At 36.6% G+C, this 16965-nt stretch overlaps 1 protein-coding gene and 1 non-coding gene across 18 annotated transcripts in view; one reads left to right on the forward strand and one right to left on the reverse strand.

The window, feature by feature from the left end:
* CSNK1G1 (casein kinase 1 gamma 1) overlaps positions 1 to 16965 on the reverse strand; it is a 193981-nt gene that overhangs the window by 84416 nt on the left and 92600 nt on the right. For all 17 annotated transcript variants that reach the window (XR_007128513.1, XR_007128515.1, XR_007128514.1 and 14 more), the window contains one exon: positions 406 to 446. Coding sequence is in view for 13 of the 17 variants with exons in the window: in XM_047735794.1 (XP_047591750.1) it covers positions 406 to 446 (41 nt within the window). In the remaining 4 variants the exon portion in view is untranslated. The remainder of the gene's footprint in view (positions 1 to 405; positions 447 to 16965) is intronic.
* LOC125105782 (U6 spliceosomal RNA) lies at positions 12159 to 12264 on the forward strand. The gene has a single exon (XR_007129044.1). It is a non-coding gene; the product is annotated as a U6 spliceosomal RNA (small nuclear RNA).

Below are 16965 nucleotides of genomic sequence, written 5' to 3' on the forward strand. Positions count from 1 at the left end.
ATTAATAAATACCTTACATTTAAAAAATGAATTAGTCACAGTCATGCAAAAGGAAATGAAAATTTCCAGTGGTTTTATCTTTTAAAATAGCACTGTGAAAGTTACAAAATTCACAGAAATTACAAATCTTCCAGTGTCTTTCTTCCAGCTATTTTTTAATAACTATTTTTTGATTCATTGCTGCTGAAACTAGAGTTAGCAACATCTAACTACACAGCACTACACAGTATATAGTGATTCATCACTGTAACACTATATATGGTTGAAGGAAAGTGACTATGTGGGAACATATGCAAAGGAGAAAAAATTAATATTTTTGTGAATACTTACAACTATTCCCTGTAAAAAAATATGTGAGGGTGAGAGCACCAAAACATAATTACCGCAAATATAAATTTTACTCACCAGTTTGATAGCTACATATTCATTGGTGTAGAGATTTTTACCTAGGGGAAAACAGAATGTATATGTTTTAGTGACATTTATTTTGGGAAATGCAAAGCAAAATCTTAGCGTACAGGGTCATGAGAAAGGTCATATTCCCAATGCTACTCACATATATGAAACATGATTTATAAGTGAAAAGCTAAACAGAGATAATGAGACCCAGTAAGACAAGAATAGAAACCACTTGAGGATTTGGAAATTTAAGTTAGGCATGAGAACTTAAAAAAAAGAAAACAAATTTCTTTTCTCTCTCATACACACATTTTGTTATTTATTATTTCCCAACTATTAAACTATGAAGCAAACCAAGAAACGCCAGAATATCAAAAACACACATTTTAACTTTTGGCACAATAAACACAAACCTCTCAATTTTTTAAACTCACTAACAAATGGGGATTATATATTATTTGTCATGATATTCAGTGTCACCTTGGCAAAAAGGACAGTGTGAAATAAAACCAATTACTGCCCATTCTCCTTTTGGAAGACTCATCTCAGTAGATGATTCTCAAAGCTGCTGTGATTCTTCACCAGAACTCTAGCTCTTTATGAGCAGAAAACAGCTCTCCACCTGGACAACACTTAGACATCTCAAAGTTCTTCTTGCAATATTAACGACTTTTCCTCCTGACTTCTCCACCTATATAAATGGAACCAATATTCTCCTAGACGTCTAAAGTGCCTGGAAGGAGGATGAGGATGAAAGCAGCAATTAACCACTTGGTAAGCCTGTGCTCCACACTGGGTACTTAACCACCCTCACCAACCCATCTCTACTGATTCTTGAAGGCTAATTTTAATTCCTCCTGAGTGTTTAGTTATGGCATTGGACTTCACATTTCTTCTTATAGATCTGTCCTATCTTAATCAGCTAGATTATAAATATCTTGAGGGTAAGAATTTTATCTGGTGATTCTCTCAATGTCCTATGGTGCTTAAGACCATGTTCTGCACATCTCAAAGACACCCAAAACCTTGACTAATGAAAAGTTACTGGCACATATAGTGTAACTACTATTTAAATAATACGTGGAAGTAAATGTTATATTTATACATACACACACACATATATGTACACAGTTGAATATATATGCACGGAAAAGGATATAGAAAGATGTACATTAAGGTTTTAAAATGACTGTTTCTTACTATTTTGATTTTTTTGTTTTTATAATGAACAAAAAGCTACTTGCAATAGAAGTTCCTATTTTAACCAGGATTTAGACAACAGATGGCCCTTTGCAAATCATATCATTATATTTTTAATACTGCTATCAGGTTGCCAAGCACCTTTATGTGTCAAAGAGCACATTAATTTAGGAATAACTTTTGTCTGCAAATAACATAATAAAGAGGACTCAGAGATTGCCAGAGAAATACCTAAGAAACAATTTTAAGATGAACTTCTTTTTTTAGAAGCAAAAGTAGAAAATAGGTATTTTTTCTCTATATATTAATTGCATTAAGCTTCTAAAAGTTAATTTGTGTTTCTGATTAATCCTCTTACCAAAAACATTTTTAAAAATGTATTTGATGCAACTGTGAAAAGGATACTAATAACTGGGAGCAGATAGTTGAAGTAGAAACAGCCAATAGAGGCAGATTAAAACCCCAACTTGGGCAGGCATCTCATATCTGTATGGATTCTCTACATGTACAAAATTAAATTTTATTTTCTCCAAAAGCAGGGGTGGCACCTGGGTGGCTCAGTGGGTTAAGCCTCTGCCTTAGGCTCAGGTCATGATCCCAGGGTCCTGGGACTGAGCCCGTGTTGGGCTCTCTGCTCAGCAGGGAGTCTGCTTCTCCCTCTCCCTCTGCTCCTCCCCCTGCTCATGCTTGCACTTGGTCTCTTTCTCTCAAAACATATAAATAACCTTTAAAAAACAAAAACAAAAAAAACTCCAACTTGGCCACAGACTTCTCCCACACCAGATACAATACTGCATAAAGATTTTTCAGGATAGCTCTTCCTGGCACAGTATAAGCACTGCTATTATGACCCAAAAACAACTTTGGCACAAGGCTGACCCTAAAAATTTAGTATCACTTAGAGGAAAATGGTCAAGTTTAAACTTGTAAACATGGGGGCACCTGGGTGGCTCAGTGGGTTAAAGTTCTGCCTTTAGCTCAGGTTGTGATCCCAGGGTCATGGGATCGAGTCCCGCATCGGGCTCTCTGCTCAGCGGGGAGCCTGTTTCCTCCTCTCTCTCTGCCTACTTGTGATCTCTGTCAAATAAATGAATAAAATCTTTTAAAAAAATTGTAAACATGTTTAAGAGTCTTTATGAATTGGACACACCCTTTCTACGCCCTGCCCAGCCAGTTATTTTAACAGTAAGAATTCCTATGGGGAGTAGAGGCACCAAAATTCACACCTTACACATTTAAAGTACAACATGCCCTTACTGTCAAAGAATTAACTTAACCTTTGAAGTACATGCTTAACCTAACAGATCTTCAATTCCACAGATACAACGCTTAAGTGAAGTAAGGTGATGGTGTACATGTAAGAGTAATAAACCTAGATTCTGATCTGTGAGCAAGAAAAGAGAGAAGGCAGTTTAGGATTTCTTGGAGAAGATATTCTTTTCTTTCTTGTCCCCATCTACTTCCCCCATCCACACCCCCTGGCTAAAGTCTTAAAAAATGAGTTGGATTTTAATAGATGAAAAAGGGGAAAAGGCATCCCAAGGCAAAGAAACTGTATGAAAAAACAAAAAAGCGATGAAGTAGATGTAGTCTAACAATGAAAGGTGGTCTGGGAGTCGATGAACTATAAGTTGCATCATGAGCATCAGGACGGAGCAGGAATAGGGAAAGAGTGGTTAGGGTAACAAAGGAAACTAGAAAAGTAAGGCTCAGGCCACACAGGAAAAATCCTCAATGCCATCTTAAAGTTTAAAACCAAAAATTTTTGTAGGGTAGTGACATGATCAGATCTGTGATTATGAATAACCATTTGTGAGGAAGCATAAATGATGAACTAGAAAATAAGAGACCACAGGTGCATGGGCAATGCCGCTGGTTAAGCCTCCAATTCTTGGTTTCAGCTCAGGTGGTAGTATCAGTGTTGTGAGATCAAGCCCTGCATCGGGCTCCATGCTCAGTGCGGAGTCTGCTTAAGATTCTCTCTCCTGCTCCTTCTGCCCCTCACCCTCAGTGCTTGCTTGCTCGATCTAAAATAAATAAATCTGGGGCGCCTGGGTGGCTCAGTGGGTTAAAGCCTCTGCCTTCGGCTCAGGTCATGATCCCAGGGTCCTGGGATCGAGCCCCGCATTGGGCTCTCTGCTCAGCAGGGAGCCTGCTTCCTCCTCTCTCTCTGCCTGTCTCTCTACCTACTTGTGATCTCTATCTGTCAAATGAATAAATAAAAAAATCTTTAAAAAAAATAAATAAAATAAATAAATCTTTTTTTTTTGAAGATTTTATTTATTTATTTGACAGAGAGAGCAAGAGAGGGAACCCAAGCAGGGGGAGTGGAAGAGGGAGAAGCAGGCTCCCCTCGGAGCAAGGAGCCCGATGCAAGACTCGATCCCAGACCCTGGGATCATGACCTGAACCAAAGGCAGACACTTAATGACTGAGCAACCCAGGCACCCAAATAAACAAATCTTTTTTAAAAAGAAGAAAAGATAAATAGAATCTTTAAAAAAAAGGAAAGAAAAATAAGAGACCAAAGGTAGGGGAAAGCATTTGTACATTTAATACCCAGCCTATGCAGATATCAGACATCTAACACTCAGTTCTCACCCTGCAGAGACTGTATTCTAGGTCCTCATATAGGGCCTTAACACAGGTGGCTCAATTATTAAATTAATCACATAATGTGATGAGTTATAAGAAAAATATGAACAAGTCAATATAGGAGATTGGATGAGGGAGGGTAAAGCATTCCACCACAAGAGGCATTTGAGGGAAGGCTCACAGAGGAGACAATAAAGGGTATATAATAAAATACTAATTTGAATAGTGAGGTGGAAACATGATAGAAATTGTGCAGAATCCGATATACTCTGGGTAAGCCAATATGAATGAAGCACAAGTATATGGAGAGAAATGGTGAGAAGTAAAGCCAGAAAGATCCAACAGGGACAGGTGAATAACCCTGAATGCCAGCTTCTTACTCTAAGGTATATACAACCATGTATATGTGGAGAGGTGTCAGGCCATTAGATATAAAATAAAACAAAATTTTCCTAGATCTTCACTTTTCTTTGAAGATTTGGGGAAAATATTTTGTATAGTTAAAAAGTTATTACAGAAATTGCACAGATTTCATTAAAAAAAAAAAATGCAAGAGTTTAAGGAAATTCCAAGCATTTATGGATATGCTTCTTCCAGAGGCCACAGTGGTCTCACCAATCAGCAATCAGTGGGGAAACTGTTTCTCATTTTCCCTATGTTCATCTGGGTGGCCCAGCTTTCACAATGTATTTCACTTCCATCTCTTGTGAGCCACATGTTGCCAGGGAAAGAGGTGATTTAGCCATCCAACTTCTATAGACTTGCCACTAAGTTCTTTTTTTACTCTAGCATCCTTGCTTTCTGAGTTCCTAGTGTCTCCAATTCTTGAGCTTAACTGGTGTATTTTGTATTACAAACTGGCTTAACCTTTCAATCATCGGCTTTCTCTGGACTGCTAAGTCAGTTACCACTTGACTACCTGCTTTCCAGCTTCCAAAATTTTGTTAACATTTCTTTTTTTTTTAAGATTTATTTATTTATTTATTTGACAGATAGAGATCACAAGTAGGCAGAGAGGCAGGCAGAAAGAGAGGAGGAAGCAGGCTCCCTGCTGAGCAGAGAGCCCAATGCGGGGTTCGATCCCAGGACCCTGGGATCATGACCTGAGCCGAAGGCAGAGGCTTTAACCCACTGAGCCACCCAGGCACCCCTTGTTAACATTTCTCACATGTTTTCCTCTTCTGTCCCACATTTCTTTTTTTGGTTCTTTGCGGTTTTATGACTTAAAAGGTCAAAAGGAATGTTCAACTCAACTTCTTATCCCTAGCAACAAACACAGTATTTGATATATAATAGGTAACAGATGCTAGCTGCAATGAACCAAATTAACTTAACATACAGAGAAGGTTCTTCTGAGAAAGTTCTAGGATAAAAAAAGAAAAAAGAAGTCTAGTTTACAATCAGATATGGATAATCCTAAATGCAAATACAGGAGTTTTGACTTCCTTATTCAGCTTGCTGTGAAACCAACAAAGGTCTTGTGCTAAGAGAAAAAGCATAATGGTGAAATACTAATTATTAATCTGGCCCCAAAGTATAAAGTAAAAGAGAGGAGAATACTTAGAGAGATGATGAAGGGGAAGCTTTGGTAACAGAACACTTAAAAAATAACATCTACCACACCTAGTATGATTATGAGCATTACATGAGTTAGAATATGTGAAACTTCTTTACAAGCTGCTAGGTGCTAAATAAACCTAATTTTTATTTTTTTGCAGGGTATGAGCCAATATTTCCTGGCAGAAAATGACTTAAAAATATGATTTATAATTAAGGCATTTCAAAGAAAAAAACTAATAATCTTTGGATTATATGTAAAAGTGGGAGATAAGGAAAAGAGAAGGGTCAAAAATGATGTCTCCATTAGTGGAGAACAGAAAGAGAACCAAGAGAGGAAGCACCCTTCCACTCTACCATGATGATGCCTCCTTCCAAGTTCCCACTAAATCTAAAAGTAACAAGACAATTACGAAACATCTCTCAGCTTCAACTTTCATACCTATATAAAAAATATAATCACAGAAACATAATGAATGAGACAGCCTATGTTAACAAAAAATGTGATGGCTGATACATCACAAAATATTGCTTGTGTTTGCTAACCTTCTCTGGGGGCACCAAAAGAACTGAACACATGTCACCCTCTTACAAAGCAATTATCCTTATTCCTAAGAGGTAATGGAGGTGACTGGATAATTCTCTTGAGCTATGCATCAGTCAAATGAATTCCTCTGCCAGAGGGCATCATTAAGACTGAACAGGCCAACACAAAATGCAGCCATGTGGAAAGCTAGACAATCACTCAGCCACTATCCTCCTCAATGATGTACATATTCAAAAATGTTGCTCTGGAAGACTTACAAAAATAGAGGGTTAAAATCCTGGCCATTTAGAATGAATGACTGCTGCAGCTGAAATGTATTTATTAAGTATATACATTTAAAACATTATCAATAACTGTGAGAAAGGCAGGCAGTTTAATGGACAGCAAAGTACCATCGATGAGATGGCACAATCCCAAGCACTCAAAGCTTTTAGAATCTGTTGCACAAAATCCACAATGCTTCCCACGCTCACTTCCTGGCTCTGAGTTCTTTTATTGTTAATGGAAATGAAACTGCATTACATAGCAGCTTCTGGAGCTTTACATCTAAGCTCAGCCCTTTTGAAGCAGCAGTCCTCGATGTGATGCTGCCCATAAAACCCACTGCATGAAGACTTCCTATTGCAGTAAGTCACCTACAGAGACAACATTTACCGTAAGCTTCATCAGACACAGCATTATTTCAAAGAACCAGCAGGTCTCAGTTCTCAGAGTCACACTGATAAAGGAACATACAGCCTCAGGTTCCCAGTTTAGTTAGATCTCCAGCTGTCACATTTTCTTGCCCTAAAGTGAAAGTAGTACATTTATAAATTACTACCTAGAACTTGTAAAAAAAATAAAAAAATAAAAATCCAGCCAAACGAACTTGGGGTACTTTTGTGTTAAAACAAGAAACCACTTTTATGTAACTCAGATTGGTTACCATGTCTATTTAGGGTAAAGAGGAGAGACTGGCCTAATGCCTTCAGCACCCAGAGAATATCTTTTTAAGCAGGCAGTATGATTAGGGGTAAGAAGATAACAAAACGGCACTACAACTTTAAAGAAAAAAGCCACAAGTCGTTTTCATTTTTATTAACTTAATTCTACTATATTAGTATAATGTGCAGAAATATTTCCCAAATGGTTAGCAGTTAACAGCAAAAATAAAATTTCTCTTTGTGCTAAATTTTCTGAAGGACTTACTTGTCAGTTTCAGTAGTATATTATTAAAAAACTTACTACATCTTGCTTGACACTTTTGACAGCACAGAGCATGTTTATTAGTACTATGCAAAAATATGTCTATTTTATTTATTTTATTTTAAAGATGTCTATTTTAGACAATATTAAAATGTCTTCTCAACTGCAGGACATGATCCATTAGTGGAGTGTGACATAAATAAATACATGGGGTCCTGACCAACATGTTCTTTGAAGAAAAACAGTGTAAAATAAAAAAATACAATATACCACACTTAGCAAGGATATGATTTCATGAAATGTTTGTTGCAGATATACATACATATTAAATTGCGTATGCACTGGATCACAATATAATTTATTTAGTGTGGGTCATAGTAAAAAAAATAAAAGCCATCAATAAAAGCCTTCCAGCGACACGTGGCTCACTCAAGTGGCAGAGTGTGCAAGTCTTGATCTCAAGGTCATGAATTCAACCAAAACAACAAGATACTTAGGAATAAACCTAACCAAAGACGTAAAAGACCTGCACTCTGAAAACTATAAGACACGGATGAAAGAAACTGAAGACAACACAAAGAAATGGAAAAACATTCCATCCTCATGGATTGGAAGAACAAATATTGTCAAAATGTCTATACTATGCAAAGCTATTCGCACCTTTAATGCAATCCTTATCAAAATACCGTCAGCATTTTTCACAGAGCTAGAACAAATAATCCTAAAATTTATATGGAACCACAAAAGACCCCGAATAGCCAAAGCAAAAAAAGAAAAAGAAAAGTAAAGCTGGAAGCATCACAACTCTAGACTTCAAATTAAATTACAAAGCTGTAGTAATCAAAACAGTATGGTACCAGCACAAAAACAGACACATAGATCAAAGAAACAGAATAGAGAACCCAGAAATGAAACCACAACTATGTCATCAATTAACCTTTGACAAAGCTGGAAAGAATATCTAATGGGAAAAACACAGTCTCTTCAACAAATGGTGTAGGGAAATTCAGTAGCAACGTGCAAAAGAATGAAACTGGACCACTTTCTTACACCATACACAAAAATCAATTCAAAATGGATTAAAGACCTAAATGTGAGACTTGAAACCATAAAAATCTTAGAAAAGAATACAGGCAGTAACCTCTGTGACAGGAGCCATAGTAACTTCTTTCTAGATATGTCTCTAGAGGCAAGAGAAACAAATGCAACTATAAAATTAGGACTTCACCAAAGTAAAACGCTTCTGCACAGTGAAGGAAACAACAAAACCAAAATGCAGCCTACAGAATGGGAGAAGATATTTGCAAATGACGTCTCTGATAAAGGGGTAGTATCCAAAATCTATAAAGAACTTATCAATCTCAACACCCAAAAAATGAATAATCCAATTAAAAAATGGGCAGAAGAAATGAACAGACAGGGGCGCCTGGGTCGCTCAGTGGGTTAAGCCGCTGCCTTCGGCTCAGGTCATGATCTCAGGGTCCTGGGATAGAGCCCCGCATCGGGCTCTCTGCTCAACAGGGAGCCTGCTTCCTCCTCTCTCTCTGCCTGCCTCTCTGACTGCTTGTGATCTGTCTCTGTCAAATAAATAAATAAAATCTTTAAAAAAAAAAAAAGAAATGAACAGACATTTCTTCAAAGAAGACATCCAAATGGCGAACAGACACATGAAAAGATGCTCCACATCACTCATAATCAGAGAAACACAAATCAAAACTACAATGAGATACCACCTCACCCCTGTCAGAATGGCTAAAATCAACAGCACAGGAAACAACAGATGTTGACGAGGATGTGAAGGAGAACCCTCATACTGTTGATGGGAATGCAAGCTGCTACAGCTCTCCTGGAAAATATCAGGAGGTACCTCAAAAAGTTAAAAGTAAAACCACCCTATGATCCAGCAATCATACCACTAGCTACTTATCCAAAGAATACAAAAATACTAATTCAAAAAGATACACGTACCCCGATGTTTATAAAGCATTATCTACAATAGTCAAATTATGTAAACAGCCCAAATGTCCATTGATGAATGGATAAAGATGTGGTATGGGGGGCCTAGTGGCTCAGTCAGTTAAGTGTCTGCCTTTGGCTTGGGTAGTGACCCCAAGGTCCTAGGATTGAGCCCTGCAAAGGGATCCCTGTTCAGTGGAGAGCCTGCTTCTCTCTCTCCCTCTGATGCTCCCCCTGCTTGTATTCTCACACTCTATCAAATAAAGAAAATAAAATTTAAAAAAAGAAGTGGTATATACATACACATATAATGGGATATTACTCGGCCATAAAAAAGAATGAACTCTTGCCATTTGCAATAACATGGATGAAACAACGTTATTGCTATGCTAAGCGACATAAGTCAGTCAGAGAAAGACAAATACCATGTGGTCTCACTCATATGTAGAACTTAAGAAACAAAACAAACAAGCAAAGAGAAAAGGTTGGGGGGACCAAGAAACAGACTCTTAACTATAGAGAACTGATGGTTACCAGTGGAGGTGGGTGGTGGGATGGGTGAAATATGTGATTAAATATGGGATTAAGGAGTTCAGTTGCTGTGATGAGCAGCAGGTGGTGTATGGAAGTATTAATCACTGTACTGTACACCTATAACTAATATCACACTGTATGTTAACTGGAATTTAACTAGAATACATATATAAATGAAAATTTTTCAAATAAAAGCCTTCTGAAAAGTAGTTTCAATGATCTCAAGTTGAGTCAGTGATAGGCTTTGCTTCACTAACTTTCCTAAACCATTAATTACAATTTTATGATCAATCTGTTAGTCAGAAAAATGAGGGCTTTCTAGCAGCTCAAAATCCGGAATGAGGCTCAGGAGAGTAAGGTAAAAGAGGGTGGGGCAGTACCTTTTATAAATGGGGTCAAAGAAAGACCCATATACCCCATTTCAAGAAGGTAAGCCTGTGACTACTTACAGAGGCCTAGGTTTTATTAAGCAAATGTGTAAAACTGTCCATATCACCGTGGTAAGAAAAAAAAACTGGAATGAATCACTCCAAAAGGCACGATACTCTGCAGTAGAAAAATACTGAAGTACTTTTATTTATTTTATTATGTAAAATTTTAAAGTTATATAATGATTATCCCATGTAACCTTACCCAATTTCAGTAAGTAAATTATTTTGAAGCAAATCCCTGGTACTCTATTTTATTAATAAATATTTCATTATGAATCCCTAGTAGGTTTGTAGTAGTCCTTCAAAACAGGCAGATTACTTGCTATTGGAAAACCTCTATAATACAACTGTGGAAAATTAAAAGACCAAATGGAGACCCAGGGACAAGGAGAAGACTATAGCAATAGTCAGACATTTCAGGCATTCAGGAAGAAAAAAAAGTCTAGGTGGTCCTTTGAAAAGCAAAAGGATTGAGTGAAAAAAGACAACTACAAACAGAGTTCAAGGTAAAGCAACTGACTCTAGAAAACCTAAAACCATGAATTGTCAATGATTTGAACTTAATCATCCGGTAAAAACAGTCTATTATCTAAGAATTGACTTATCTAAGAATATATTATCTTATCTAAGAATCCACCATCAAATCTGAGGGCGTGAAGATTTTGCCTTACATTTCTAAGGGTTTTATATAGTTTGGATTCTTACATTTAGCTGACCCATTTTGGGTTAATATTTGTATATGGTATGAGGTACAGGTTCAACTATCCAGCTGTCCTAGCACTATCTGTTGAAAAAATTATACTTTGCCCACTGGTCGAAAAGCAATGGACCACAGATTCATATCTGATTCTCAATTCTGTTCCCATTGCTCTACTACGTCTGTTCTAATACAAGTACCACTGCTATTAGATCGCTGTTGCTTTGTAGGAAGTTTCAAAATAAAAAAGTGTGAGTCATTCAACTCTGTTCTTGCTTTTCAAAACTGATTTGGCTCTTAGGCATACCTTGCAACTCCTTATGAATTTCATGATCAGCCTGTCAATTTCTACAAAGAAGCCGGCTAGAATTCAGACAGGGATTGTGTTGAACTGGAGATCAATTTGGGGAGTACTACCATCTTAACAATATTAAGTTTGCTCCCTGAACATTAATGTCTTTCCATGTATTTAGGTCTTCTTTAATTTCTTTCGGCATTTTATAGCTCTCAAGAGTATAAGTTCTATACCCATTTTGTTAAATTTATTCTCTTTTGATTATATTGTAAATAGAACTATTTTCTTAACTTCATTTTCAGATTAAACACAGATACTTTTGCTTAATAATAATTTGGACCTCTTCTCCCATGACCCATTCCTAGAAGCATATTATTTCTTTTCATTAGAGAAGTATTAGGGGGAGCCTGGGTGACTCAGTTGGTTAAGCATCTTGACTTTTGATTTCAGCTCAGGTCATGACCTCAGGGTCATAAGATCCTGCTCCACATCAGGCTCCACACTCAGTGCAGAGTCCGCTTGAGATTTTCTGCCTCTCTGTCCCCTTCTGACCTTTCCCCTGATCATACACTCCCTCTCTCTAATAAACAAAATCTTTAAAAAAGAAAAAAAAAGTATTAGTATCTCTTAAACTCTAACTAGGGAACTCTTTCATATAAATGAATTTTCTAGATTAGTGACACTCCTTCAGTAAAAGTTAAAAACTAAAATCACTTAAAATGAAAATGTTTCTGAGGTTTCAGGCTTCATAAAGAGTATCTGGTGCTCATTTTGGCAGCACATGTACCACAGTTGGAATGATACACTAAGATTAGCAAAATCCCTGTGCAAGGATGACATATAAATCTGTAAAGTGTTCCATATTTTTACATATCTCCAATTACAAAATAAGTAAGTAATGGGGATGTAATGTATAGCATGGTGACTACAGTTGCTTATTTATAATTTGTTCAGAAAGTAGATTTTACAAGTTCTCATCATAGGAAAAAAAATTTGTTAACTATGTAGGATGACAGATGTTAACTGAACTTACTTTGATGATCATTCTGCAGTATATACAAAAATATCAAATCATTATGTTGTATACCTGAAACTGTTATATGGCAATTTTACCTCAATTAAAATAATTTTTTAAGATTTATTTATCTTAGAGAAAGAGAGCACACAAGTGGGGAGAGGGGCAGATGCAGAAGAAAGAATCTCAAGCAGACTCACCAACGAGCACAAAGCCTGAAATGGGGTTCGATCTCACAACCCATGAGATTATGACCTGAGCTGAAACTGAGTCAGATGCTTAACCAACTGAGCCACCTGGGCACCCCTAAAAATTTTTTTAAAAGACAGAATATCCTTTTTTTTAATGAATCTGATCAAGATAAGTAATAGTTATATTGTCACATGAATGATACCCTTGAAGGTTAATGAAGTATATAAGGCTGCCTAGACTGCTATTTTGTGTACTCTGTCCCCTCCCTTGCTATCAGTCTGCTAGTGATTACTTCTTGATATATATAATACCCTTCTCCTGTGTATCTACTCTATGAGAGACTAAGAAAATAAAGCTTGTTAGAAATGCGTATAAAATATGAAGACAGAAGCTTTAAGGAAAAGACTATCGTTCTAAAATATAGAAACTTTTGGGTACATAGATTCTAAGACACCTATTTTAGCTGCTAAGACATTTTAAAATTTTTATTGTTGTTTCGGTTTGTTTGCTAGTCTTCAGCTTTGTTCCAGAGAACTAGAACTTGTAAAGAAAAATGATACCATATGCAGTTTTACTGTAACACAGCTAAAAATTTCGGCAAATATAATTTATAATTCTAATTTACCTTAACATACTCTTCGTAAATTTTTGTGAAAAAATAATCAAATATCCTGAATATAGAGATATTTTAGAGTATCTGTAGAAAACTGCACTTGTATCATTGATGTATAAATTTCCTGCGCAATATATATAAAACTAATTTTACCCAGTAAGCTATAGAGGATGATGTTATATTTCTGCTGTTAATCTATCTTTATGAAAATGCTTATTTGCTTTTTTTTTTTTTAAAGATTTTATTTATTTGACAGAGATCACAAGTAACAGAGAGGCAGGCAGAGAAAAAGAGGGGGAAGCAGGCTCTGCTGAGCAGAGAGCTCGATGCGTGGCTCGATCCCAGGACCTGAGACCATGACCTGAGCCGAAGGCAGAGGCTAAACCCACTGAGCCACCCAGGCGCCCCACTTATTTACTTATAATAATAATAAAATCTACAAGTAACCAGAAGCCCAATTATACAGTAACAGTTGTGGTAATGCACTTGATGAAAAAAATATAGCCATTAAACTTAAAATCATGAAAATCACTTTAGCAATTTAGTAAATAAAAAAGCAGAATCCCAAAGCATCTCCAAATTTGTTTAGCATACATATGTATATACTCCCTATATGTACATACATATACATTTGACAGAATAAAGACTTTGCTCTATTTTTTTGTGATGTTACAATTCTGTCTACCAAAACAAAAACAATACAAAACTTCATGATTTGGAATTTCTGGATGCTCAAATCCAAACCATCTAATTATTACTTAGATTTTTTTTAAAAAGATTTTATTTATTTATTTCACAGAGAGAGAGAGAGATCACAAGCAGGCAGAGAGGCAGGCAGAGAGAGAGATAGAGGAGGAAGCAGGTTCTCCACTGAGCGGAGAGCCCGATGCGGGACTCGATCCCAGGACCCTGAGATCATGACGTGAGCCGAAGGCAGAGGCTTAACCCACTGAGCCACCCAGGTGGCCCTATTACTTAGATTTTTAAAAATTATTTAGATTAATTAATCCCTGAAGTAGTTTATAAAATAAAAATAGAAAAAGTAGCATTACCACCCCAAAAAGACATCTGAACTTCTAGTTTCATGGCAGAAACATTATTCTAAACTACCCAAGAGAGCCCTTTAATCATAGGAACACAGAATTACTTAAAATCACAAAGCACTTACTGTTGAAGCAAAACCATCCAAACTTGAGAAAACTCTTTAATTATTCTTTACGTACCAGTATTACTGGATTTAAAAAAAAAATTGTTCTGTGTTTTTTAACAATACAAAAAAATTAGGGATGCTTGGATGGCTCAGCTGGTTAAGAGTCCAAATTTCAATTTCACTCAGGTCATGATCTCAGTGTTATGGATCAAGCCCCACATTGGGCTACGTGCTCAGGACAGAATGTGCTTGTCCCTCCCCCTCCCCCCACTTGTGTGTGTGCTCTCTCAAATCAATAAGTCAATAAATCGGGGCACCTGGGTGGCTCAGTGGGTTAAGCCTCTGCCTTTGGCCTAGGTCGTGATCTCAGGGTCTTGGGATTGAGCCCCACATGGGGCTCTCTGCTCGGCAGGGTGCCTACTTCTCCCTCTCTCTCTCTGCCTGCCTCTCTGCCTACTTGTGATCTGTCAAATAAATAAATAAAATCTTTTTTAAAAAATCAATCAATAAATCAACAAATCAATAAAACCTTAAAAATATAAAAAATAAATGCTTTTCAATTTTTTAAGAAAAATTAATTTTTGTGTGTGGGATGGAAAAATGAGATCAGAAGTTATTAATTTATGGTCTCCAGCAAGGGGGAAAGATGACATATAATGCCTTTCCAGGTTTTTTTTGCTACCTACGGAATAAAAGTGCAAAATCTACATCATGGCCCAGATTTAGTCAAGAATGGACTGCTGACATCTCTAGCCTCACTTCCCCCTGAACCTTATTCAAATAAAAAGCTCAGGGTAGAATAATTTACAATGTCCTCCTCCACTTTGATTTTACTCTAAATTCTAAAATACACACTTTGCAAAAAAATTAAAAATTAAAAATAAAAATAATAATTAATTAATTAGCCAATGTTTTCCTTCTTCACCTCCCAGAAAAATCCCTGAAGATTAAAGTTGGGAATGGTCCACCAGAGAAACTAAATAATGTTACTTAAAGTGAAGATTTTTGGCTACCATTTTATACTTTATATTTCTTTTCCTAGTAACAGGTAATTGTACTAAGTGCCAATGACTATCATCTTTGGAATGAGATATTTATTCTAATGCCCTTTTAATTTTTTTTATCTCACATGGTATTTTAACCACCCATGTAAGTAAGTGACAGGTGGTGAGATTACATAGTACAGAATGGAAACAAACTGTTTGGGATGTCCCAGATCTGGGCTCTGGTTGCAATTGTGTGGCAAACTAGTTTATTTTACCTTGACCAAGTCATTTAGTCTCCAGTCTCTCTCATCTTTAAAATGATGAAGGTTGGACTAGGCAATGCTAAGGTTCCTTACAGGCCAAAAACTTAAGTAACTCTTACTTTTGTCGGTCTGGAATTTATATAGCATTCATGATGACAACAATCCACTAACAAATGCTCTTTGTTGATGGTGGTTAAAACAACTACAAATCTACTTAACTATCTTAGCAGCTAGCTCACATTTTTATATGTCACTAGGATATCTCAAAGTCTGTCAAATAAATGCCTTGCTGAATAAAAATGTATGACACACAGAGAGAGCTGACTTAACATGGTAGCTAAAAAAAGAGGCATTTAGCTCTAGTCCTCTCTAAAACCCCATTGAAACGACCAAAAAAACCAGACAGACATAAGTAGGTGAGAAAACAGCAGACTGAAGACATCAACCTTCAGAAGTACTAAACAGACAAGACCTGAGAAAGCAGACATACAATAGAGGAGGAATCTTAATGCTAAGACTGCCTAATGATATTGATAGAAAGTTTACAATTCCATTGGAAACTTGAGAAGAATTAATGAAAGATATGTGGATAACTAAGAAAATTCTTTAAAAATCAAATATCAGTAATTTTTAATTCTGAGGGAAGGGGGATGAAGATATACGTGAAAGAAAATATAATAATAGTGCTCTCATAGCTCAGTTGTGAACAGTATTTTCACAACTGTAACACTATAAATGTAGAAAAATAGTTTAAATGAAAAGTATAACATAAGTATGTTGGGAGAAGGTGGGGAGTGACTGGGATGGTGTACACCAGAAAAATAAAAAACAATCTTTAATAACACTTAGAAGAAAGGAGGTTATCTAGAGGACACTGTTAAAAGAGTTGAAATGCTTGCCTATAGAGATCAGGATTTCACAACCTATGCCATATGATTGTTTTCATTAAAATCAGATTATAAAAGGGGCGTCTGACTGGCTCAACTGGTAGAGTGTGTGATTCTGGATCTCAGGGTTGTGAGTTTGAGCCCCACACTGGGTGTAGAGATTACTTTAAAAATAACACTTAAAAAATTAGATCATAAAAATATGTATGTCTTGGGGCGCCTGGGTGGCTCAGTGGTTAAAGCCTCTGCCTTCGGCTCAGGTCATGATCCCAGGGTCCTGGGATCGAGCCTCACGTCGGGCTCTCTGCTCTGCAGGGAGCCTGCTTCCTCCTCTCTCTCTCTGCCTGCCTCTCTGCCTATTTGTGATTTCTCTCTCTGTCAAATAAATAAAATCTTTAAAAAAAAAAAAAAACAGAAAAAAATATATATGTCTATAGCATTTTCTTGCCCTAATAACCCCAAC

This window comes from Lutra lutra, chromosome 7 (assembly GCF_902655055.1).
Source record: "Lutra lutra chromosome 7, mLutLut1.2, whole genome shotgun sequence".
Taxonomy (NCBI): domain Eukaryota; kingdom Metazoa; phylum Chordata; class Mammalia; order Carnivora; family Mustelidae; genus Lutra; species Lutra lutra.